The 26,499-nt window shown below is 46.4% G+C and overlaps 1 protein-coding gene across 5 annotated transcripts in view; it reads left to right on the forward strand.

Annotated features, from left to right (window-relative positions):
- Sec16b (SEC16 homolog B, endoplasmic reticulum export factor) overlaps positions 1 to 23,962 on the forward strand; it is a 46,131-nt gene extending 22,169 nt beyond the window's left edge. For 4 of the 5 annotated variants that reach the window (XM_063240200.1, XM_063240201.1, XM_013157998.3 and 1 more), the window contains 16 exons: positions 1,943 to 2,040; positions 3,736 to 3,817; positions 8,083 to 8,200; positions 9,372 to 9,483; positions 11,027 to 11,132; positions 13,042 to 13,182; positions 14,328 to 14,441; positions 15,253 to 15,322; positions 16,951 to 17,241; positions 18,017 to 18,084; positions 20,115 to 20,267; positions 20,449 to 20,541; positions 20,939 to 21,050; positions 21,184 to 21,263; positions 22,173 to 22,271; positions 22,857 to 23,962. In XM_063240200.1, the coding sequence (XP_063096270.1) occupies positions 1,943 to 2,040; positions 3,736 to 3,817; positions 8,083 to 8,200; positions 9,372 to 9,483; positions 11,027 to 11,132; positions 13,042 to 13,182; positions 14,328 to 14,441; positions 15,253 to 15,322; positions 16,951 to 17,241; positions 18,017 to 18,084; positions 20,115 to 20,267; positions 20,449 to 20,541; positions 20,939 to 21,050; positions 21,184 to 21,263; positions 22,173 to 22,271; positions 22,857 to 22,928 (1,809 nt within the window). In that variant the 3' untranslated portion in view covers positions 22,929 to 23,962. The remainder of the gene's footprint in view (positions 1 to 1,942; positions 2,041 to 3,735; positions 3,818 to 8,082; positions 8,201 to 9,371; positions 9,484 to 11,026; positions 11,133 to 13,041; positions 13,183 to 14,327; positions 14,442 to 15,252; positions 15,323 to 16,950; positions 17,242 to 18,016; positions 18,085 to 20,114; positions 20,268 to 20,448; positions 20,542 to 20,938; positions 21,051 to 21,183; positions 21,264 to 22,172; positions 22,272 to 22,856) is intronic. The other variant, XM_063240202.1, reaches the window with a different exon arrangement.
- Positions 23,963 to 26,499: the final 2,537 nt, after the last annotated feature.

Below are 26,499 nucleotides of genomic sequence, written 5' to 3' on the forward strand. Positions count from 1 at the left end.
AACTTTCCCTGATTCAGGATGAATTTGCAAAAATGAAGCTGAAGTACTTTTGTGACTTTACTTTTGTATTTAAATATTTAATCTCTTATCTTTTTTGGTATATGATGTTATCTTTTAAGTGAGCTTGTGATGTAATGTTCAGGAAAAATTAGTGGGACCAACTTACAGCCATCCTTCCTATATTCACTTTATACTGGGAATTATAATTTTACCTGTGGTTTCTTTATCCAATAAACATTTATTAGAAGCTACTATCTCAGGCATTGAACCCAGTGGGACAGACAGAGATAAATACATTGTGAACGCTACCTTTTAGACTGAGTAATGATCATACTAAAAATAATGAGTGCAGAGATTTAAAAAATACTTTCTACATGGCAGGTACTTGCTTAACATCTCACATGCATTATCTTGTTGATCTCCCTAGAAACTCTGTAAGTTAGGCTCTGTGCTTGCTGTGTCGTTTACGGATTAGGGATGTTAGTAAGTGATAGAGCCGAGGCTGCGTCTAGGCAGCCTGACTGTGACCCTCGGCTCCTACCGCCCTGCCTCATCTCCTTTCACACCTGGACTAAAGGTGAGGGGTACAAGGGGTACTGTAGGGGTTCAGAATGAGCAGTGGGGAGCACGACACCAAAACAGTGTTAAAATCGCTGTTCACATTTAACGAGGGTATTATTTCTGGAATTGTGCAAGACTGACAACTTCAATATAAGTTCTTAATTTCTTGGCTTTTTCTTCAATTACATTTTTGGAAGGGCAGGTTTTTGAGTAAACTGGTGATGCCCGACTAAGCTGGAGTAACTCCCTTTCCCCCTTTTCAAATAAAAGACATGAGAAACTTAAAATATATTTCAAAAGTAACCCTTAATGTCATATTTTACTTGCTCTGGCTGTCAGGCTGAACTCTCTGTGACTTTAAAAATTTGTTCCTTGTCTTTCTTTCCCTTTTTCTCTCCAATAAGATTACAATGGAAGATGTTGGGATAATCAAAGAACTTGTTAGTTGAAAGTGGAATTACCCCAGTGACTTGCCACCCATAAATCACACTTTTGGGTGCAGGTACCAAGAAATTTATTAATACCAGTTCAAAATTTTGCACATCAATTAGGTCCTTACTAAATAATTCTGAAAACTGAGTTAAAATTGTAGCTCTAACCCATCTTACTCAATTAATAGCATTACTGATTTGACCTATAGAGGCATTTGATAATTGACTGCAATTAGTTTTAGCTTTAGCAGACAGGGCAACTCCTACATATACTGGCTTAAATATGATGCCTTATGCAAGAATTCTGGTCCCTCCATGATATAGTGAGACTAAGGATCTTGGAAGTACCACCCTACAGTTTCTGAGGTTTCTTAGGAATCTTCTACATTCCAGCAGCCAGATGGATAGAACATATGGAAGACTTGGTGTGGGTGGTTTCATGGGCCAGACCGGGATGTGACATTTGGCACCTCCATGTCCATGCCATGGCCTACACTCAGTCATACCCAGCTGCTAGGCAGACCGGAGAATGTGGTGTCGCTCTTTGTTCAGGAAGAACATGGATTTTGGAAGGAACTATCAGTCTCTGCGATAGTTGTTAAAAAGTGCACTATTCCTTGGAATGAGAGCTTTTCTCATTTTTGGTGCATGGGTTCTTGTAAGGGTTTTGTACCTTCTGCTAAACAGATAGGGCTATCTGCCACCCATGCCTGGGGGAAGGTAATGGAGTAGCATAATGGATGACTGGAGATGTGGACAACCTGCGGGAGATTCCATGCTGATGAGCCTCTGCCTCTCTGCTCATCCTTCTCCTGTGCACGTGGAGGATTCCAAGTCTCCCTGGCAGGCAGGCTCTATTGCTGAGGGTGAAGCTATGCCTGCCTGGGGAATTGGTTGCTTTTTTGGAGAAAGTTGGCAAGGCATTACTGAATGTGATGTTTTGTTCCCAGGAGGCCTTGGAGTGGGCAATGAAGAACCACTTGTGGGGTCATGCTTTGTTCCTATCCAGCAAGATGGACCCAAGGACCTATAACTGGGTCATGAGTGGGTGAGTCCATCTTGTAAAGGAGGCTAAGAGAGCAGAAATGCTCCCCTCCGAATGTGGGGAGGTGATCAGGGTGGGGGAAATGCATGTGGTACAGAGAATCCCATACTCCAAATAGTTTCCAGTTTCTCTTTTCTGAGCCAGACAGCATTTCTTTCCTCCAGATTCTTATAACTTAGAGTCAAAGGCATTCTTTCCATTTGCTAAGTGGAATGAAATATTTTGGTCATAGTTTCCAGAATCAGAATTTCTAAAAACAAGGTCAGTTCTACATTTCACTGATCTTTGGGAGGGGCGTCCTAGACAGTTCCATTAGTGAAGGAATAGGTGGTCATTTAAGTTCAACTGATAAGGCTTCCAGAGTGAGTAAGTAAATGCCTAGTACCTAATGTTGCTGTGGAGATGCATGAAGAGGTTGGTGGAGATACAGGGCAGCAGGACCACGAGCTGTGGTAGCGAAAGTCGTTCACCACATTGCAAATTAGAAGTCAACATCGTGGCTGGGAGACTATTGAGACCGTAGGGGAGGGCTTGGTAAGAAACTGCAAGAGTACACCAAGTCTCAAGTGCCAGGAACAACCCAGAACCAGATAAGGCTCATGCAGTGAAAAAGAATCAGTACTGAGAGGAAGTGGTGGGCAGGGGATGCTGGAGAAGGGTTTCTGAATAAGCTTTAGGCTCCAAAGAGCACCCTGAATGGTAGACGTGAGTGTGTGTGTGTGTGTGTGTGTGTGTGTAAGGAGGAGGCTGGGGCTGGACTGTGAGAAGGTCGTTACCTCTACACATTTATCTTCTGGTGTGCGACCAGGCTCGGAGGTTACCCTCGTAACTGAGGTTTGAATTGGCCGAAAGTCTCATGGGGTGGGGAGCTGGATGAGAAGATGGACCCCTCCTCTTCAAGTTCAGTGTGTGTTCTTAGTGGCTGTGGCTCTGCCTGGGAGCCCATATTTCAGGATGGTCTCAGCAGTCTCTTTATTACTCTAATCTTCGTTCTTGGGGGGTTTGAAAATGGACATCCCACAACCCCAGGATGTAACCTACATCTCTGCTACAGAGTTTTGCCTTGGGCCATTGAGTTTTGATGTGACCCAGTGAACTGTGAAAAATATCTCTTACCGAGTGTGCTTAAATCTCAAATCTCAAATCTGTAGAGCTTATTATATCCTTGTTAAGCATATCCCATGGTTTGTCATCAGCGGTATCATTTCTGGTCCCTGTCCACACCTTTTTGGTTATTGAAAATGGTCATTTAGTGCTTGTGGGTGAAAGCTCTTCAGGCCAGGCTTGTGATGAGCCAGGAAAATGACATCAGCAGCTTTGGGCTTGGTGTGGAGGAAGGCTTCAGGGGAGGACGACCCCCCAGGAGAGCTCCAGAGCTCCCAGTGAGTGGCTGCTGCTTTGGGGGCCCTTAGATATGCGTGGGTTGTTTTGTTGATAGAAGGCCTATAGAAATGGTTACTTAAGAGTTAGAGCATCAGATCCAAACTGCAGAAAACATCCCCAACAATGGGTTTATGGTCCAGTGAAGATGCTGCTGATCTCCCCACAAAGGAGGATGAAAAGGCACAACAGAGAGCAAAGGATGACCACATTCCAGACAAAGCCACTGGTATCGAATAGAAATGTGCAAGGCCTATGTGTTGGCAGTGGGCCAGCACCTCTGCCATGGTCCCCGCTGACTGTCCTTTCTCTCTGCAGCTTCACCAGCACCCTGGCTCTCAACGACCCCCTGCAGACCCTCTTCCAGCTCATGTCGGGGAGGATTCCACAAGCAGCCACGGTACCCTCTAGGGACTCCTTCCACACCCCTTTATCTGAAGGGAGGGCTGGGGGTGGGGTAGAGCTTCTCAGGAATGCAAGGATGGCTTTCAAGGTGAAACAGGAATAACGAACGACGCTTTGTCTGCCTTGCACTAAGTGCTTTGATGCATATGATTTAGTTAATACATGGAAGTAGGAGTTATTATCCCAACTCATTTTACAGATGTGGAACTGAGATGGAAAGGTACAAAGTGGCTCAAAATCATGGAGTTAGGAAGGAGTCAGATCATAATCGGCCCAGGCTGTCTGACTCTAACGACGCTGGCTTGCACAATACTACAGCAGCCTGCCCTGCTCTGAGCAGCAAATGCGGCCGCTGTTCTCCAGGCTTCCCACAGAGGGGCTGCCCCTCTTTCCTGGGGGGAGAACTTCCCTGTGGCACATCTGTCCTTCAGTGCCAGACAAGTCAGACTTCATATTTTCTGGAGTTAAATGTGGCTAAGACCCACTTAATAATCTCCCATTGTAGCAGATGTGATCTTTCTGCTCTAAAGTATCCCTTTTTTATCATTGAAGTCCAATAACTTTTCTAGGATATAGCTTGGTGTTAACTGGGTCGATTTTTTCTTGGGATATAGCATGACTTTTAAATATGTGCATTCAGAACTCAGGAAAATTTTCTTGAATATTTGTCTCATTCCATTATTCTGGTTTTGTTTTTCAGGGATTCATATACGTGAACTGTGCATACACATGTGAACTTTTTCCTTTCTTTCTTCCTGTCTTGGTCTTATTTCTGTCCTCTGTACCCTCCATTGTGTTTTTACCAGTGTCTCTTCCTTTTGTATTCTTTTCATTTTTGCCCTTTAACATTTCTTTTATTTTCTTTATATTTCTTTTATTTTTCCCTCTGCTTCTTTCCTGAACTGTTAGGTCACATTTTTCTCCTCCCATTGTCCACCAGCCTTCTTGAGTTCTTTGAACTTAGCTTTGTGTTCTTGCTTCAAGAAGCAGCTGTTTCGTCATCTCCTTTCCTCTTAAGTGTAACTTTATTCAGTCTCCGTTGCTTTCGGCAGCCTTTTTCTTGAATTGCAGTTGGATTTCTTTTTTGATAACTAGGTTTAATGAAGATGGGTTTAACTCTTTTTGCTCTTTTTTGTCCTTCTTATTGCTTGTGGATAATTCCAAGAACAGAAAAGAGAAATTATTATTTTTCAACCTTCATCCTTAAACCAATGGGCTATTTTATTTTGGGGGGCTAGGTTTATGTTTTGGGGGTTGGATAGACTGGCCTCAGACTCACAGTGACCCTCCTTCCTCAGCCCTTTAAGTGCTGGGATTACAGATATGCACCACCATGACTGGTCAATGGGCTATTTTTGAAACATAGATTCAGTTGAAAGGTCTGTGTTATACAGTGAAATTGTGTTGTGTTATAAAGTAGTAAATATATAGAGTGATACAATCAGATTATGGTCTCACTGAAGTGATAACTTTTAGATGAGAAAACCAAGGAGCCAGAAGTGATGTACCAGTGCAATGTTTCATCTTAGGGTGTGAGAATTTTCTGGTATGATAGCATCTAATAAAAGAGTAGATTTCAGTTACATGTGATGAGTGGAAAGAACATGGCAACTGGACACACAGATGTGGGTGTCCTCACAGTGTAACCTAGACTTTGCTCCTGACTTGTGTGCAACCTTGATTTTGTTACTTAAACTTATGAAGTCTCAATTTTTCATATTTGTGGAGATTTTGGTACATGACTGTTTAGTCAGGGGTTGTACACAGAGAACAACTAGGATTAGGACATGGAGTTTATAATATTTTTATAATGGTCACCGGAAGTTAACACAGGGAAATGCAGGAAATCTATTTGCAACACCAAAGACATAGATTATTTAGTCAAGAGCCTAAACCCCACGGCAATGTCCCACATGAGTCCAGATAAAAATCCAGAGCTCAGGACAGTGCCTCCCACAAGTCCAACTGGAGGTCCAGAGCCCACAAGAAGGACTCATGTCAGTCTCTTTTATGGATCCGTGCCGGGAAGACCCAAGGGTCAGCGGTGGAAGCCAGAAAGTCAATGCCAGCAGGATGAAGGAGCTGTGCTAGTGGGATGAGGGTTCTACACTGGAGCTGAGAAGTCACACTCACAACAAAGACCAGGGCTGTCCTGAAAGCACCATAGCCATAGTCAGTGACACGGAGGCCCCGAGCTCCTCCTCCTGCGACAAGCACAGTCAGGTACGTGCCAGGAAGCAGAGTGACAAGTTCATCCTGGAGACCAAGCAGCACATGTCTTCCCCTCCAGAGGCAGGAAGCAATGCTCGATGTGAGGACCAAGGCTTCTCCAGGAGAACCAACAGCTCAGACAGCAACTCGTAGGAGAACCCACAATGCCTCCTTAACACCTCAACCCTCCGCACCTCCCTTCTTCTCCACCTATTTATCCTGGCAACCCTCTTCAGATGGAGCATCTTCACTCAATGCCATGCTGATGTAATCCAGCTGGTGTTAAGTTGACCACCAGTTCTTAACCTGTAACAATGACCAATAGACTTATTTTGAAACTTAAAGAGAGAGAATATCTAGACCTACCAGTTACCATGCTTGGCACACTGATATTAGTTCATAAATGTTTCCATGCTCTTTCTCTTTATGCATAGGTCTATGGTATAGTGACTTTTTTCAAATCACCTAGAGTGAACAGAGATAGAAAGACTTACAAATTCTTTTTTTTTAAAAGAGATTTTTTTTTTTTTTGGCTGAACTATCCCAGTAATTCTGTAGTCTACTTCTAGATCCAACAGAAGGAGCTTGGCTTATGTGTTAAAGTGAGGGTAAGGGTAGTACCTAGCATATATGGTAGTACCTAGCTCATGTCGCATTGCTGGCAGGGTGCAGTTCATGGTCTAAGCCACGGTGATAATGAGAACTGCCATCACCATCGTGACTCTTCTCGGTCCTCTTCCTTCTTCATTTATAATGTATTTTCCAAATTAAACAAGAATTAAATATAACATGAAATTGGAAAAAGCATCCTTTATTCATTGAGATATTTACAACACCAAATAGTTGTGAATAGTTTTGACCTCCAGATGTTAGTTATTATTGTCAGTCTCTGTCCTACCCATCTGTGAAACAAATTAGAGTTACACAAGCTTGAAAATTACTTTTTTCCTCTGCTAAGCTTATAGTCCTCTGGGTGTGTGTGTGTGTGTGTGTGCCCCTATTTATAAAGGACAAACCAAGTGTGAAGCACTATGCTATGTGCTTTGTATGTTATCTTATTTTACTGTCTCCACAATCCTGTTATGTAGAAATGATGATCTCCACTTTAGAGATGGGGAAACAAAGGTTCAAAAATCTTGTTCAAGGTCACACAGCTACTGTGAGGCATGATTTAAGTCAAAGCCAGACCTTGTGTTGTTTCTTTGACATTAGATTGTTTTTTAACTAACAGTTTCCTCCCTCAAACTCATTCCCTTAGGGGAAGGGCTGCCTTCCAGCAAACCACTGGGGAAGTACCCTTTATACGGGCTTCTTCTCTGCTGATTCTCTGCTGCCCCCTGGTGGGCTCTGCCGCCTCTGCGCTGTCACCAGAGGGATGGGCAGGAGGAAATTGAGTTCTGGCTGGGCTATTAGGCTTGGTTTTCTGCTTCCTAAGTAGTGAAAGGAATTAGGCTTCATGGGGTTGTTGTGAAGGTTAAGTAACAGGATGTACATAAAGACCAGAAAGCAGGAGACATTTGGGAAGCTACTGAGCAGCCTGTGTTACTTGATTTCTGCGATGGGCTAATACTGTCTCCTCTGCTTGTGAGATAAGGATGTTCATTCTTCCTTCTCCCACTGAAACATCAGAGTGTTATTTTTTTGGGGGGGGGACTTCTTTCTAGCTATTTGGGGTGGAGGCACTGGGAAGAAATTTGAAAATTAATGAATAATGTTTTATTCATCCTCAATTTCCTTATGTATATATATATATATATATATTTATCTATCTGTATCTGTCTATATCTATATCTATATCTATATCTATATCTATATATCTGCTTGCCTTCTGTTATTCTAGGAGTTTTTTTAAAGGAGGACTCTAAAAAATAAAAATAAAAAATGAAAAATAAAAAAAGAACTCTAAATCAGTAAATGGCTGCGTTGCAGATAATATAATGGGTATTTCCCAAACTCCTTCAAACCAAAAAAGAGACAGCAGCCTTGTTTACCTACATTTTGGGCAGTACTAAATGGTTCTGTGAGTATTGTTTTCCTGCTCTTTTCCAGTGCTGTGGGGACAAGCAGTGGGGAGACTGGAGGCCCCACTTGGCTGTGATTCTGTCAAATCAGTCTGGGGACCCGGAGCTGCATCAGCGAGCAATTGTCACCATGGGGGACACGCTCGGTAAGCAGAAACTGTCACTGCTCCCTCCCTCCCTAGGGCATCTGCAGGCTAGCTGTACATACCTGTCCTTAGATTTTCAGAGTCTGGGTGGGGCCGGAGTCTATGCACAGGCCTTTCGAGGACCCAGGAACTCCCATGTTTGGGATAAGAAATTCTAGAGAAAGAAATGTCCTGCTTGTGCTGTCTCTTATAGTTCCCTGCAAGCTGAGACTTGGTGTTCTGTGCTCTACAGCCACTTCCCAGCAGCTGATGTTCCAGCCCTAGGTGATATTTTCTTTACATGGCACTAACACAGGGCACACTTGGCCTCCTGTGGCCATTAATGCTTCAGTGACCCGGCTCAGTCAGATAGGAGATTCTGTTTTTGCCTGAACTACCCCAGTAATTCTGTAGTCTACTTCTATCCTTTTTGTGAGCATGACCTTTCAAGCACTTACCAGCTACTGAGTGTCCGGGATCAGTGCCTCTTGAGCTTGGTCAAAGGACAGAGGATCCAGAAATCTCAGTGTTCCTTGTGGACCTTTGTGAAAAGGTGCTCTTGTTAACCTGGGAATAGCTGTGTGCCGGGTTGGGCTGAGTGATGGCGGCCTGTTTAGCACTCTCGACCAAAGGGAACTGATGTTTGTTGAGCCCTGCTTGGGTGCCAGGCAATGTGCTAGGTATTTTACCTACTTGAATTAATTTTAAGGCAGTGAAAAATGTATAGCAGAACACTGAAAAACTGAGGATGATTTGGTAATTGATGTGACTTTTATGAGCACTGGGAAAGCCCTCTATGACTTGATGTTAACAGGAGAGGCAGTTGTGCCCTAGAAGCCTGGATTAGGAATTGCTACTCTCAGCAGTCCCTGTCTTTGCTCAGAGCTGGGCATCTTCAGTCCATTCTCATCCTGAGGAAAGACTGAAATGTTTAAAAAATGCCTAATACAAAATCCCTTAGGGGAAATGTGCAGTAGTGCCTCAGTCTGGTTGAAGAAAAATGAAATGTAGTATCTGAGGGTGAGAGTGCTGGTAGGAGAGGGGTTGGGACTGTGGATCTGTGGTTCGTGATATGAGAAGTTCATTGATTTAGTCTCACAGGTTCTCCTCCGGCCCCTCTCCCTAGCCCACGTAGACAGTGGGACACCCTGGGTGTGTTCCATGACTAGGTCTTGTTCTGCTCCTCCTGCAGCGGGGAAGGGCTTTGTGGAGGCTTCTCACTTCTGCTACCTTATGGCTCACGTGCCCTTTGGCCACTACACTGTGAAGACAGACCTTCTGGCCTTGCTGGGCAGTAGCCACAGGTATGTGACCACCGGGGGAAGGAAATGGCAAGGATGTTTCCCATGGAATTCTTTTAGCCCTTATCACACTCATGGAGCGTTTTTTCATTTTCTGTAGATGTCAGCCACTGCAGGTCCCCTTTAGATTGTTTCCCCTGCTCCTCTTGCAAGATGATGAGTGTGAGAGGCCTCAGGCTTCAGGTCCTGCTCCAGGAAGTTGCCAACTGGTGCCTTTGGGTTGTATTGTGCCCTTCTGGCCACTGGGTGGCACCCTGACTCCACAACCAGACAGCTCCAAAAGGGCGGGGAGGGAAGAAGCAGTTTGTGTGTGCAGGCGCTGGTTGTGTTAGGCAGCCAGGGCCTGTTTCAGGAGCCCACCCGTTTAGTCTCCCTCCAGAGACTGTGTGCAAGCTCCTCAGAGCCTTGGTGATCACTTACTCCCTGGTAGCCATGACACCAGGCTTTTCATCTGTGAGGACCACTCTAAGCCCTTGGAGAAGGACTAGATTGAGGAACAGACAAGCAGCTCCCGAACAGTCCTCTCTGTTCTGGATCTCTCTGTCTCTTTCCCCATAACTGTTACCATTTATGAACATCTTACGTGGCGCTGGCCACTTGCTTTGTGTGATTGCCTTTGTCACAGATTGACTCCGTGATGTGTTTAATCTTCACTGACACAGGAGGAATCCCAGGGCACAGAGAGGTTAAGAAGCTTGGCTGTGGTAGCACAGCTTGTGTGCGCCCCGACTTGGAGTCAGGCAGCCAGGATGCAGAGCCCGTGTTTGTAACTGTGGCCCCAGCTGCCTACGCTGTGTTGCCCCACCTGTCCCTTAGCCTGTTCCCCATGCAGTTGGGACAGCATGTGTGTAGTTAGCTTATCAGCGATGCCCATCTGGGCCAACTGGGCACCACGAGTGTTAGGGACAATATGTCTCATGTTCATGACATACATGGAAATTTCTGAATACCATGTCTTATCTCCCAGGGATAATCTGGTGACTGTGATTTTGGACATCTTGGCAAGGTGTCGAAGGAAGAGACTCGGGGGTGTGCGGGACTCTTGAGGCCCTTGGGTCACATTCACCGGCCCCCTTCCTCACTGGCTGAGTGAACATCCAACCCGAGTACTGTCGCTTGCCTTCTGCTCAATGGTCCTTCTGTTCTCCTTCTCACTTTTTCTCCTCTGTGCTCCTGGAGGTCTCATGGCTGCTCTGCTGTGACAGCATGCTCAGGCTGGTGTGGCTTTCTTGCAACACATCTGGTTTTGGGCTTCCCAGGCCAACTGTCATTGTGTTTGAGGGGAGGAGCTGGGGTTGCACCCCCTGGCAAGGGAACTGGAGGACCCCTCCCTGCGTCCCTACCTCCCAGGGCCCAGTGTGGAGTTCTCTGTGTCGCTCCTAACCCAGGATCAAGAGACTAGAGGGAGAAGAAGCCACACATCCATGCTGGGGCTGCAGTCGCTCTCCTGTCTAAGAGCTGCCAGGACCAGCCAGGATGGAGCCCTTGCCTGTCTCCTAGGACCCGACTCCACCCTAATCTCTCGTGTTCTTATTCCCTGATGTAGTCAAGAGTTCTTGAAATTTGCAACCACTGAGGCTATCCAGAGGACGGAAATCTTCGAGTACTGCCAGATGCTGGGCCACCCCAAATCTTTCATTCCTTCTTTCCAGGTAACAGAACCCAGACGAGGCTCTCGGTGTGGCCACGGCAGCCGGCTGCACGCAGCCTGGTTTTCAGCTTTGCTTGTGGCACATAGGACGTGGGGCTCAGTCTTCTCCTGCATTTTCCTCATGAGTGTGAGAGTGGGGAGGTTCAGGATTTCTTTTTATGTTTCCTAAAGGTCCGTATTTTACAGTATGAGAGCCAAAGCTTGCAGAGGCTGCTCTGCCTCCTTCCAGCCACGGTACAATCGATGCTTGAGGGCCCAAGCCTGGGCCGTCCTCAGTCCCCTTGCGCTTCTCGCCCACAGTGCCAGTCTTTGCCACTCTCTCCACAGCCGACCTGCCTGGGGGTCAGGGACCCCCACCTCCTCCCTGCTGCTTTTCTTGCCTTTCAGGGTTTGCTTAGTAAGTAGCCTCCAAACTACCGGTCTGTCCTCTCTTCTCAACATTGCTGCTTGGTGTCCTGCTGTCACCTTAAATTCACAGTGATGGATGCTAACCTCTTGTCATCCTCCTGTCCAACCTCCTGGCTGGTCTGAGATCCAGCACCATGAAGCCTCTTCCATCTGCTCCTGCTGGTGGGACTGGCATGGCGGCCCTGAGGGATCTGGGCTGTGAAGTGGTGTGCTGAGTGTTTCGGGATGGTTATGCAGCGAAACTGGCATGATGTCAGCCTTGTTCATTTCTGTCCCGAATTAGAACAGTGCCAGACGGACATACAGTGATGGAATCACCGCCACAGCCCTGGCTCCAAAGGCTGCTCTGACATTAAACCAACTCGCAGTGGGCTCTGGGTTTTTTTCCTCAGCTTGTGCAGGAGCTTGGCCTCTGCTGGAATTATCTTCTGAGGGCTGAGTCTTTCCCTGGTGGTGCTTTATATCTCCTTCAGTGTCCAGTAGTGAGAATGCACACAGCAACAATAACACACAAATGTCCAACACGCACACACACACACACACACACACACACACACACAGACAGCTTTGGAGATGAATTACTGTGATATAAAGAGGGGACGTATCTGGTGTCATCATTAAATTTTGCCAGAGACCTACCTTGTCCAGCAAGTCAGCTCGCCCTTGTGCTCCTTTACAGTACTCTCCTCTCCTTTTCCTCCTCTATTCACCCCACCTCTCAGTTACCTTACACTGCTCTGGGCTGACAGTAATGACATTAGCCAGTTTTATTGACTGTGCGCTCCATGCCGGGATTATGCATTAGGTTTCTTGTGTATTAGTTTTAGTTCTGTGGAGCAGGCATGACTGTCCATCCCATGTCCCTTTATAAAAAAGGAAATAGGCTCAGAGGGGTTGCATACTATCCACTTACTTCTGCATAACATTGTTCTAGGTGCTTTATGTGGATTACCTTATTTAATCTTCACAGTGACCAAAGGGGAGGTGGTATTATTATTCCCATGCCGCAGTGAGGAAACTGAGGCACAGAGAGGGGAGGGAAGTAGCCTATGTAACACAGTTAGCGTGGCGCTTGGATTTGATTGGCCTCACCGTGTCACCCCTGTTTACCTGAGTGCACATTCTCCACGGGGCCACAAACCCCTTGTGCCAGGTCTCTTTTTGCTTTTTCATGTGTGCCCTGGTGTCAGGCTCTCTGGAGTTGGGGGCTGCTGGTAAGAAGCACCCCTGTGTCTTTCCATGCTGACCAGGGCCTGGTACAGGAAGGTGATGTGAGCCACTCCTACTTTTTTCTCTCTAAGTCAGGAACTGCAGACTTGATTTGGAGTTGTGCCTATGCATGGAGCAAATGCCCCAAATGGCACAGGGCCCTTGATATTTGGATGCCAGAGTTAGCAGAAGCTGGCAGTCAGCTGACTTCCAAGAGGTCTTATCTACATTTCTTCTCTGTCTTTCTATCCCTGGCTAGGTGGACTTGTCACCCGGCCTGTTCTTCTTCACAGGTGTATAAGCTCCTTTATGCTTCCCGTCTAGCGGATTATGGTCTGGCATCCCAGGCCTTGCATTACTGTGAGGCCATTGGTGCAGCTGTCCTGAGCCAGGGACAGAGCAGCCACCCTGTGCTATTGGTGGAGCTCATCAAGGTGAGTGTCTCAAAGGGTTCTCTGCAGGTGTGTTATCTTCAGTGCTCAGAGAAAGCCTCTGTAGAATAGCTTAGACTCCACATTTCATCTTCTTCGAACATGCCACGAAATCTGAGCCCACGGCTGTCTTTGACCATATATGCATGCCCCGATGTGATAAGCAGAAGCCCAACATGCACAAAAGCCTGATGTGTGGGGTGGGGGCGGTGGGACCAAGGGAGTGGAAGCCAGGCGTGTGCTACTCGGGAAAATTCATTCTTGCATCTGCTTTTCTGGTACCGTAAAACCGTGTGCTATGGTGAGCTGTTCTAATTATAAAAGCCAGGTTTAGAAAACATATTTTAGTGATTAAAACAGGAAATGATCCTTATTAAAATGTTTTTAAATGCATGGAATATTTTATCACATGTGGGATACATTTAAAAAAGAAAACAAAAACATATCATCCCTTAGTTCCTGGGGAAGAAACAGCAATCAGGCAAATAGTTGTTCCAATTAATTGAAGAAAAACCCATTAGCTAGAGAGTCAGAAGGCAGCCTACCCTTAAATTTTTGTTTTGCTTTAGACGAAGCCCTAGTGTTGAGTTTTGTAGCCAATAAAATTTATGGTGCTGAGCCCTGATACTCTGAAATTTCTGCCAACACACTGATGGTTCTAAGGAGCTCAGGGCCCCAGGATGAATGGTCAAGAAGATTTTGGGACACAATACTGGAATAAAGGTCAAATCAGGATCAAAATACAAAGAAGCATCAGCTTCCCTGGAACTTGTTAGAAATGCAGATGTCAGGCCTCACCTAGACCAACTGGATGAGAATTTGCATATTTAACAAAGTCCTGGGTGATTCCTACATAGACAAGAATTTCAGAGGGCTTCTTACATAGACCACTTTGCACAGGGAATGAAGCTGAGACTCTGTTTCTCCTCCTTTGTTTAGTATTTAACACCAAAATGAATTAATTATTTACATTGCAATTTTGGGGGGCAGCTGTTGAATTTGCTATTTTTGATCACTTTTATAATTTAATCTTCCTCTTTTTCCCCTCCTGTGTTTCCCTTTCTCTTATTTCCTTCCATTTCCTGGGCTCCCCTCTTTTCTTGCCCATCTTGCTTTGTGCACCTGACTTGTCTGCAAACCTGGTACAGCTTGCAGAGAAACTGAAGCTGTCGGACCCTCTGGTTTTTGAAAGGCGCCATGGAGGCAGAGAGCCCGAGCCAGACTGGCTGGCACAGCTGCGGAGGCTGCACCAGGAGATGCAGGTGAGCAGGGCAGAGCTGGGGGTGAGTGCCTGGGCCCGTGTTTCCCTCACTGCCCTAGACATAAAATGGGCATAGCAAGTCCAGCCCTGCAGGTCACTGTGAGATCTCCTGCCACCCCTGACACACTGCTGGGTCCCAGGAAGGGCGGGACTCTGAGCTTCCCTGCTGCTCCCTCTCTCTGCTGTGCAAACCTTTTGCTGTTTGCATGTGACAGGGCAGAGAAGGGAGGGGGGTTCTTCTAAGCACCCTTGACACCCTTCTTCTCTGAGATCCCAGAGAATGTGCTTTCTGACCATCAAAGTTCCCTATCTCGGTTAGGAACAATGGATCACAGTGGAGCTGTGTCACTTTCATGTAATGTGGGGCAATTGCTTAAAAGACTTCCGGGCCTTTCTTTTTTGTTCTGACAATTGCAAGCTGCTGGCCATAATCAGAACAGTAATTGGAGCAGGGCCTCCCCCATTTTCTTTTTTCCACTTTGAAGAAAGGACAAAGTAGGTTTTTAAGAGCACACGTGGCCTTTTCTCCCTCTATCTGCTGCCAGTCTGAGGCCAGTTTAGTCCCTTCCATTTGCCCCTTGCTCTGGGGGAGGATAAGTGACACTGTGCCGGTGTCTACTTGTGCACAGCAGAGCTGAGAGACCTGGGAACGAGGGTCCCTTGCACGTGACCCCCGTGGGGAGCATTCAGCCTACGTTCCCTTCCCTTGTCACTTCCACTGGAAGCTTCTTTTTGACCTAATGTTTCAGCTCCTCTATTCCCACTGATTTTAATCTGTGCTGTTTCAAAGGATTTTACTTTATTTTGAATAGCAAAACATGGGAGACGTTGGGGATCCTCATTCTGCTCGCTCAGATATTTCAGGAGCCAAAGGAACAACAGGTATGCAAAATGAAGAACTGACACTTAAGATTGAACTAAAGGAGGTAAGCTAACTTAGGGAACACCCACCCTTCCCTTCCTAGGTGCCTTTTGTCCTTGTATACCTGACCCATTGGCCCAGCAGCCTCTCTACCCAGCTCTGCCAGGCTCACATGCCCAGGATGCTTCTGAATCGCCCACCGTGACAGTCTCTGCTTCGCAGTCCAGGTTTTAAATGCCTGAGTGTTTTACGTGTTGCATGGCATCGCTAGCTAACATGTTGTCTGTGTTAGTACCTTGTTCCCAGCTGGATCATTTCTTGAGGCCAGAGAGCAGATTACATGTATTGGGTGTTAGTGTTGGAGTCGTTGGAAGCTCTGAAGAGTTTTGAGTGATCACTTGCCATGTGACTGTGGCATAAATATGCTTGGATGTGTTTTCACAGCATCCCCGACCCCCTCCAGGATGCCTCTGGGTAGCTGATCAGCAGGCCTTAGGTCCTCAAGTTACTCCTGTGATGGGTTTGGCGAGGGCTCTCATCTCTTCCCTGCAGGCCATTTCCCAGCCTGCTGCATTTCCTTCAGGGAGGAGTAAAGGGAAGAGAGGGAAGGAGGGCCTTGGTTTGGGTCCCTGGCGCTGCTGTCCTGCAGCAGGGCCTGTGGTGTTGCGGGGAGCCAGCCAGTGGTCTCTGGATGGCCACTCCCTCGTGGCCCTGTCTGCTGCTGCTCCCTGGGGCAGGTGGCCATGGGGCAGGTGCCCACACCAGCCTTGGGCCTGTAGGCCAATCGTTCCCTGCACCCACGCCTGAGATTCTCTTAGCAGCAAGGCCCCTTCCCATGTGAATGCCTGCTCTTTCTTTAAAAGCAGAGCCATCATTTCTAAGATCTGATGTGGGTTTTTTAAATTTTATTTTTTATTAGTATGTGTTGGCAGTGCCCAAAGATTCCGTTTACTGTGGAGTTGGTGTCTGTCCATAGCACGTCCTCATTCTTTTTTATCTCGTCCCCTCCCACCCCCCCTGCTCCTTTTCTTGTTCCTTTTCCTATTAGTAAAAAGCCTCCATTTCTGTTTTTCAAACTAAAAGCTTTCTGTGTCTCAAACATTCAACTCCAAGAACTTCTTAGAGGAAGAAGCGCTTACTCCAAAATTAAAAAGTGGAGAGGTAGATGGGAGATGGGATGGTAAGTTCAGGCTAAGTGGCTCAGGGATCACACAAGCAGTGAGGGGAATAATTTTGTAAACCGTGGTGAGAGGTGTTAGGGTCATTCAGTCCTCCCTCTATCCTCTCCACTCCTTTCCTCTTCTCTGTCTCTCTCCCTCTTTCTCTTTGTCTCTGTCTTTTTCTCTCTCTGCTTCTCTCTGTCTCTGTCTCTCTGTCTCTGTCTTGCTCTGTCTGTCTCTGTCTATCTTTGTCTCACTCTGTCTGTCTGTTTCTGTCTCTGTGTCTGTCTCTCTGTCTCTGTTGCTCTGTTTCTCTCTGGTCCTGGGAATTGAAATTTGCTTGCATTTTGTTTATGAAAGCCACATCAACCAGCTGGCCATCTCTTGTGACTGCCTTCACAGAGGACAAGAGCAGGAATTTTTCTGGTGCTATTAATCTGCAAATGCTACATTTCAGGTCTCAGTTCCTCTTTGTCCTTTGTCCTCAGACCCTTTCTACCAGGATCTCTCTGGACATCAGGCTACTGGGTCCCAACCAGCCCCACGGCCAACTCCTGAGCAGCTAGGCCCAAGCCAGTCTGGCCCACAGCAGGACCTTCCCCTTATGGGGCCTTACCTGGAAGAAGGAGGTGTGGGGCACACTGGAGCACCAGTGCCTCTTTTCTCGGTTCCTGAGACCCACCCTCCAGGGGCTGGCGATGGTGGTGGCAGTGTGGCAGTGGTGGGGGCTCCTGAAGGAAGGGCCTATGAGGAGACGCTGCAGATGTACCCTGTCTCTGGTAAGACCTGCCAGCAGGCTGGCACCTTGGCAGTGATTCCTGGGGCAGAGGAGGAGGTGGGGGAGATACCAGGACCAGGGGAGGCAGCAGGGCCATGGTGGATAAAGACGTGGATGGTGGTCCACTCTTCACTGAGGTCCTTCCCCTAGTCAGCCTCTGCACTGATGCTTTGGCAGCAGGACAGACATAACCACTGGGTGCTTGTCCTGGGATTGCACAGTGTCAGGAGAAACCGCAGGATAGAGACATGAAGAAAATGTGACTTGTGTCTCACACGCACTACAGCACAGGCCAAATCTTCCTTCTGAAGCAGTCTTGTGCCCAAGAGCTAATAGTCAGGGGCTGTGACAGGGATCATGTTTCTGTCCTATTCCCATGTTTCTTCAGGGCTATCAGACCTTAGACAGCATGGATTGAATGTAGGGGGGTGATATGGGACCCATGCAGGAGGATTAGCTCTTAGACCTTCAAAGATGGGGTCCTTGGCAACCTGGAAGGGTGGATCCCTGTGATCCAGATCCATGTTGCTCTGATTTCCCAGATTCCTCAGAAATGACCTTGATGTTCAGGATGTAGACTTGGGTTGACCAGCATGCCCTCCGTGGCTGGCGTGGACAGGAACCACGCAGTCATTTACTGTGATCCTCTTGTGGCTGTGGGCTCTGAGCTCCTGCTGCTTTATTAAGCAAGCCGCTGTGTCCCCAGTAACCTTCTTCTGGATGATGGGAAAGCACACATTCAGATTTACAACTTTTGTTTCTGTTTGGTGCCGCAGGAGAGCACGCAGTGCCTCAAGAAACCCCCCAGCATTATGATGGTCAGAGTGTCATTCCTAAGCCTCAGGTGAGGGGACAAGGCCTAAAAGACGCCGGTGCCCACTCTGATGGGTTTCCCATCTTCTGGTGTTTTCCAGCTGTCCCTGGTTTCTTAGCCATGTGCAAGCTCCTCTCGCTTCCACACTGGACCTTGTTTCTTGTTTCTTTCCACACCAAATGCTGGCAGTGGGGAAAGGACTGTGTTCTTCTGCTCAGTCCTGCCTGCCTCTGATCTGGGAAGGAGGCAGAAACAGAGCTGGTTTGGTTCTGGCTTCTTGGATCTCTGGCCCTCTGTACCCTGCTCTGTTGCACCAAATGCCTGCCACACCCTGCACCAGTGTAGAAGACTCTTGGTGTTTATTTCCTTATTTTAATCTTGTCTTTTTTATGTCAAAGAAAGATTCACGATGACTGTAGCAGTGGCTGCTCGCCTTTGCCCTTCAGTTAGGCTGTAAGGTGTTGGGGTGTCTGTGTCAAATTAGTCATTTCACCTGGCTGTTGACTGAATGCAACTCTTCCCTCAAAAATGGGCAGCTTTGTTCCCAAACTTAAGATATTCTTCAGTGTTGCCTGGTAAGAGCAATTATATTCTGACTTTTTCACATAATGGTAGAGCTTCAGGTCTTTAAAATCTTTTATGATTTACTATTTTTCTTATACTTACAGGAAAAAGTAATAGATGGTTGTTATAAAAATGTAAAAATAAAGTATCATATAAAGAGCCAAACTTCATGGTCCCACAGTCAAATATTTTGGTTCTTTCCTTATATACATATGGTGTGATTGAAACATATGGTGCATGTTTAAATAAAAAGTTTATTACAGTAAAAGACATATTGCCATTAATCCTCCCTGCAGTCCTCCCTGTCTCCTTGAGCACACTGATCCCATCATTCCTGCCACTCGCTGAAGCAGTTCTGGAGTCCTCTTTGTGAGTCTTTCCACACTCACACCGCCTCAGAGTTTTGAATTGATCCAAAATATTTTTTAATGGTCATTTGGACCTTGGGGAAGTGCTAGAATTCTCAGGGTGCCGGGTCTAATGAATAAGGTGGATGAGGACACCTTGTAAGGTTTTCAATGAGTTTCCTTTTTCACTGGGTGACACTCAGTAACAGAATATCAAATGTATATCAAATGAGATGATAGTAACGGCACCTATCTTAGAGATCTTTGGTAGGGATCACAATGAATATCTATATGAAAATACTCAGATCAGTGCCCAGCATTTTACAATCACTATGCTCATTATAATAAAATAATAAAGCTTTTTCTGTATTTTTGCCAATGTTTGTACCAATTATGCTTTATGGAGAGTGTAAAATGTAAATATGACACACAACAATGACATGTTGTATGTTTCTACTTCTGAGAGATACTTAGATGAGGTAAACTGGTAGGAACAGGAAGTAGAATAGAATGGCAGTGACCAGGGACCGGGGGCAGGGTAGATGGCGGTTCAGGTTTGATGGGTACAGAGCTGTTGGGGATGGTGGTGGTACAGTATTTTGAGTATGCATAACCCCACTGAGCCACACACCTCAGACAGGTGGTAGTGGTGAGCTTTACGCAAGGCATATATTGTACCACAGTAAAAGAAAGTTAATAGAAGAGATGAAGGCATTTTTCTGCTCCTCTCTGGGGAGGGCACTGCTCACAGTTGCTCTTGAGCCAGCATGTCAGGAAATAAGTTCTAAGATGACTTAGGGTCCCTGGTTGCTGCTGTGTGGGTTGTTTTTATGAGGGGGTGGAGATTGGGCGGTCCCTCTGGGCCCTCTCCTCCTCCTGCAGTAGCCTCTGGCTCCAGGCCTTGGAATAGTTCCGAAATGGTTTCCAAAGAGAAAGCATAGCAAACAGGACTTCCTAAGGTCAGGGAGAACTGGAAGCCTGGGTTTGGGACTGGCCTTGTCCTGTAACCTTTGGCAAGTCCTTTGTTAGGGCTAAGCCTTACTTTCCCCTCAGTAAGATGCCTAAGAACCTCAGGGTACTCCCAGAATTGCTGAGTGGTCAGGTGGAGGGAACATGTGCTTTGATGTTAGTTCTTTTTAAAAATTCCAGGTACCACCGGCTCCCAGAGCACGAAGTTTCTCTGAGAATTCCAGTGCCTCAGTCCAGGAGGAGGAAGAGGAGTCCTCTGATGAAGCAGATAAAAAGCCCTCCTCAAATGCTGCGCAGAGAGAAAAGCCAGGAGATGTGAAAGACAACACAAAGGTGGGGGGCCCTTCCTTCCCTTTCCTCCAGCCCCTTTCCCGAGTGGTGGAGCAGAATTGGGAGTCTCCACATTGGTTGTGTCCCCTTCCCTCCATTCTCCATCTCATACTGGGGTGGCTGACCTCACGTCAAGTGTGGAGAAACAAACCTCCAGGATGCACAAATTCTCCTTTCTCTTCAGAGCTCAGGATTTGGCTGGTTCAGCTGGTTTAGATCGAAGCCCTCCCACAGCCCATCTGAAGAAGACTCATTATCAGACTGCACTGACTCAGAGGTAACCTTGGGAGAGGTCTGGAGCACCCTCCCTAGGAGGCTTTCTGAGGAAATCTCCCCAGCACCGTGTGGCACCAGGCTGCCGGCCTGCTCTGCCCTAATCTGGATGAAACACAGGCTTTGTGTTGGGAGATTGTAAGAAATAAATTTGTTTTGTGTGTGAGGACAGATTATGAAGGTCTTAAAAATTAAGATGAAAAATTTCAACTACAGAGGGGTAGGAGCAAAGCTAATTTGGATTGCTGGAGGAATGGCAGGAGAAAAATGTTTTGGGGAGAGAACCCCAGTGATGGTTGTGCATGGGGGCTGCCATTATGGGTGTCGGAATACACAGAGGTTGGCATGAGATTGTTAACCAACAGTGTCCCCAATGCGCCCCTTTGTTTTTCTCTACAAAGCAGGTGAAACCTGTGGCATCTTCTCCCCGTCAGACTAGCCCGAGCCTATCACCAACACTGTCTCCTGAGGCCCCGTCCCTGCCAGGGACCAGCACTTTTTCCAGGGGCACAGGTACCCATACCTTCATGTCCTTTGGTTGGTATCTGTGGTCCCGATGGTGCTCCTGGGTATGGGTAGCACCTTCTAAGGGTGGGCACTGCTCAGCGCTGAGCTGAGGGAACCCTTCTAACTCATTGCCTTGTAGGTGGTGACGAGCTCCCAGAATCCCTGTCCAGTGGGGGCACAGCCGAGGGCACTGGGATTGCAGGGTTCTCAGGGCTCGAGGTGAGCAGTGCATGGGCTGGGGTGTAGGACTCCCGCAGGTGCTTGTGTGTGTGAGGACTGAGCTTTTACTGTGGCCTGGAGATGCTGTCTGTGAGTGGCTGCCGCATGGGGAACATGGATAAAGCTTCTGTGTGAGTTTCCTCAGGCTGCTGTGACAAAGTACCACAGACCAGAGGGCTTAAAAAACAGAAATCTATTTTCTCACAATTCTGGGGACCAGAAGTGCAAAATCAGAATTTCCTCTGAGGCCTCTCTCTGTGGCTTGTGGTGGGTTGTCTTCTTGCATCTTCATGTGGTCTCTCCTCTGTATATGTTTGGCTTCCTTGTCTTGTTAGGCACACACAAGACCTCTTTAATGATGTCACCTTCAAAAATAACCACATGCCAGTGTACTGGAGGCCAGGTCTTCACCAGATGAAGTTCTGGAGAGACACAGCTCAGCCCGCAGAGCTTTCTTGGGACCACCTGTTCCCCTCTCTCAGAGAGGACTGGAGATCACTGTGCCCTTGACTGGGGCTGGGATAAATTCTTCATGGGATAAATTCCACATAGGTAGGGATTCCATGCCAATTGTTAGGAAAGCATGTCTTGCAGCCTGGTTTGAACACTCTTGTAGTATTTTAGGATGTCTAAAAGGTCTGGTATTGCCTTTTATAATGGTCTCAGCCTGATGTATTCTGGATTTTCCTTCTCACGTGCTTGAGGTATGGCACCCCTGAGCCCCTGCTTTGCCACTCCAGGTCCAGGTATTCACTGTGCCCACTTGAGTCATGTCTGTGTGCTGGAGATTCCCTGAGTTTTATAAGAAACCCTTCCCATGTACTTCTCTTGGCCAAAGTTGGTGCTCAGGGAAGGCCTGGACATTCTGGGAAGTAGCCACTGACTGGATTTTCTGTATTTCTATAACAGGGTGTTTCCTCTGAGCTCTGCTCCAAACCTGGAGTTGTGCCTCCCCTTACTCCTTTGAGAGGGGCAGTTCCTCTCTACAACCCATCGCAGGTTCCTCAGGTAAGGATGCCTTCCAGGGATGGGTGGGACCACAGAGTTTTACTGAAGAGGCTGGATTTATAATCCCAGTTTACCACTTGCTGCATGTGGGTTCTTAACCTCTGTAAGTCTCACTTTCTGCATCTGTAAAATGAGTTATTAGTAGTATGTGCGTGAAGTGCTTTGCACCTAGAACATGCCCAGTATATGCCTGATATAAATGTTTCTCTTGACCTTCAGTAGGTCCTGAGATACAAGAGATATAGCTGGTGTGGGAATCAGTGGTGGGAGTGCAGAGTTTCTCTGTCCTAGGGCTTGGGGAGCACTGTAAACTTTGAGAGAAGACCAGCTCCCTGCTCCTCAGTGACTTGGGGCAGGCTTAGTCTTGCTAATACATCACTTGCCTCCCTTCTTTATAAAGTCAAGTTTCTTTTTGGCATAGTCAAGAGGTGAAGGTTGATCATTGGAACTCAACCTTGGGAAGCCACCTGTAGCTGGAGCGTTTTAGAGATGCTCAGTTTGCCCTTGTTTGAACCAACTAGTCACCGGGCAGAGTCATGCCAGGAGCTGTTCTGGAGTGCAGCATGTGCTCCTCGTCTCTTCCAGCTTCCCATGGCTAGCAGCCTGAATCGACCAAGCCGCCTGGCTCAGCGCCGCTATCCAACCCAGCCGTGCTGAGAACGACCACCTGACCCAGACTTATCTCCGGGAAGCACAGTTTCTGGATTGCTCTCCTGTTCTCAGTCTCCCTTCCGTTCTGTCATAGCCAGGCCCAGGAGAGGGATGTGCTAGTCTGCTGCCTCCACTGTCACTAGGAAGGCAAAGAAATAGGAGCTCTCACCATGTAGCTGAAGCTTGACTTCAGCTTGATGGACTTTATTACATTGGATGGAAATTTGGGAAACGATAGCAGCCTGGAGGCGAGAAGAGTGTCCTGACAACAGCACTTGAAATGGCAGCATGAGCGGCTCAAGAAAGTTAGGGCCCTACAATTCCTATGGCCAGAATCAATGCTGGTGCCACCAGGGTCTAACAGGGTCCAGGAGCAAGAGTCCAGACTAACTTTAACTTCTTTTGCAGTCTTCCTTGTAGACTAATGCATGGCTCTAGTTATCAGAGTTTTTATACTGAAACTCAATTATCGCTGCCCTTCAATGATTCCCTCTTCAATGACATTTCAGCGATTTTCTTCCTGGTCCCAGTTTTGTGCACATTTTCTATGTGGTTCAGATTAATTATATTTCTCTCACTTTCTTAGCTGGTCCTATTTTTTCACATCCTGGCATCTGGCTATCAAGTTAGATTGCTGTAGGCATCATATTGTCATGGTAACTACTGAACCTAATGATGCAGATGGATGGAACATCAGTGTAATAAATGGTGGAAAACATTTCCTAAAAATTCATCCTTTCCATAAAGAGGGAGGAATGAGTGCCTGGTATTGTTAATACCCTCCTTTCTACCTCAGGCCTTTGCAAATTGATGTTCGGAGGGTCACTGGAACCAGAAGGAGGAGGGAGATATCTTGGAAATTTCCATTTCTCCTTGCAAACCAAAAATAGGAATGATTTTTGCTGTTTGTCAGATTTGCTGAAAATTGCTCCTCATAAAGAACACTTTTTGTATGTGTAATTGTACATACAGGTTTTGTACTTTAATGTACTATGGTTCTGATGTTGATAGTGATTAAACCCAGATAATTTTATAGCAAATGCCTGCCTCTGGCTGATTTTTTGCACTGGGAGAAAAACACATTGATGGTCTCTTCCCTGAAGTCATTCTAATAATGGTTTTATTGTGTGAGCAGGTGTGAATAGATGGAAAAAGCCCTTTGTTAATGAAGAATCTGGGGACTGATTCTCTTAACTCCCAAGTCTATTCTAATGCTATCATTTTTTGCAGTTTAAAAAAACGTAGACAAAAGCTCCTCTGACACAAACCTGTCATTCCACTAACTAAATGTTGCATATTCGGTTCCCTGAAAAGTTTTTTCACCTCTTAGTTTAAATTAGAAAATGCATGCGTAAGTGTTCTGTACCTAACAGGCCCTGGGTAAATGCAGTTCCCTTTTTTTCTTGGTTTTGGTTTGCTGACACCCAGTGGCAGCACTGTGACAGGGGAAGATGAATTTTACAGCAGCGAACCGTCTGGGCCTAAATCTCACTCCTCATAGCCCAACCTGGTAACTGTGGGCAGGGTTACCTCAGAAGGAAGAAAATAAAAATAATAATACCTACTTTATAGAGACATTGAATAAATGAAATGAATTGAGGTCTTACAAAATTGACTGGTACATACTAGCAGCTTTATAAATGTTTTAAATTGTTAGTGTGTAATTTAATAAGTAAAATCTTGCTTCTTATGCCTGCCAAGTTTAACTTTGCATTTTTCACTTTTGATCTAAGTATATCATGGGAATAATAATTTAAGGGTCCAAGATCTGCCCTTATTGCTTCTCCTCCTACATCCCATCTGGCGGCAAGGCTAAGTCATGAGGTGTGGTTCCCCTGGGAACAGTGACACAGGGGAAGTCCTGTCCAATAAAATAGAGCATTGGGGGGGGGGGACATGAAGGCCAGAGAGGAAGGCCCTGGCACCAGACACTGTGTTCACGTGTCCTCCTCCCAGGAGGATTACGTGTGGGGAAAGCACTGAGCTCATTCACTTCCCAGGAGAAGCAATATACAGCAGTGAGCACATTTTCCAAGGAGGGAAAGGAGGTGACTTTATGTACTAGGAGGAGGAGATTCGTGCTAGTCATGCTAATCCATAATTGAAAGTTTTCATTTTGTCAAAGTCAAAATAATCTGAATATGCATGGCTAAAACCGATCGTATCATCCATTGGTTAGGAAAGTTGGGCCAGTAAGGGTCTAATGAATGGAGGTCACTCAAAGATTTTAGTTATCAGCTGTGTTCTAAAGGTCACAATCATTTTACAGGTTCAGCTAGTTAAAACCAGTTGTAGTGAAAACCGAAACCAAAAAACAAAAACCAACTGGCTACAGGTGGCAGCTTGGGGAATCGAACAGGATGGGAAAGCATTGGGGTTGGAAGCCCATGTACTGGGAGAGGCCTCCAGACTTGGGAGAAAGCTGGCTTTGACTTTGTAACTTGTGTAATGTGTCTTAGGGGTAACCAGGTCTGTGATTTGAGACAGAGCCATTGGCTCCCTGGAGCCTTGTGTAGTGTGGACTCCAGAAAGGAATAATTATACTGTTTCCTTGAAGACTAGGTGGGGCCAGTGATGCCCCAAAACAACAGGTCAAATATAGGCCAGACCAACATGAGCAAGGAACAGGGCACATTGTGTGGGGCCCTCTGTCCCATCACCACGAGCCATCTGTGTGGAGACAGTGAACAGAATTCTCTCTCTTTACACAGAGACCCAAAGGTGCTCCTTAAAAGAGAGGTGCCTGAAACATTATTGCCAAGTTTTTATTTTTCCCTGCTCCTTAGTAGAGTACAAACTTAAAGGAAAAGTAGATCAGTGCTAGAGAATAAAGAAGCCACATTTCCTTTGCAAAATGAGTGGTAGTGTGCAAAATTGTGATTCTGCTATATACATATAATTTAATATTTATATGAAAACATTTAAACTTAATGTTCAGCAATTTGAAGAACAAACTGTTAAATTCCATTTAAGTGACTTTATCACATATCACCATCCCAGCCCTCTATCTAATCTTCTTATTTGACTATAAAACCGTGAATGAGACTGGATTCCTCAGTCACCTACGCATTCTCACTTTTCTGCCTGGACTCCGCTTCAGGTTGTCCAACGTCAAAGCTTTCAGACTGTCCCCCTCCCCCACTAGAAAGCTGCTTCCAGCTCTGAGCAACCAGGAGGAAGAGAAAGAGACAGCATCACCTTCCACACTGAAGTTGGGATATTTTCTACCTAGCTAATAGGCAAGCTGTTTTTCTGTTTGAAAAGTAGAATAGTTGTGTAATCCCCTTCTCTACTCACATGATATCTCCTGACCCTCCTTCCCCAGAGGAGGATGACTTTTCCCTTTTCAGTTTTCTGACTTAGGCTGGAAATTGCAGTGCAGTTGTGTGATCTATAAGCAAAACCAACAGGACGGAGATACTGAAGTAGCCCCAAAGAACGTGAAGCCTCACTGTCCGCCTGCTCTCACAAAGCACTTAGGCCAGGCTGCACTCATCCAGGCCCTTCAGAAATGGCTTCTTAATGAGATTTAAAGTTATTTTGAACACAGACTAATAGCATGTTAAAATGTTTCCAT

This window comes from Cavia porcellus, unplaced genomic scaffold (genome assembly GCF_034190915.1).
Source record: "Cavia porcellus strain 051 isolate PalLab524CR breed Dunkin Hartley unplaced genomic scaffold, mCavPor4.1 scaffold_29, whole genome shotgun sequence".
NCBI lineage: Eukaryota > Metazoa > Chordata > Mammalia > Rodentia > Caviidae > Cavia > Cavia porcellus.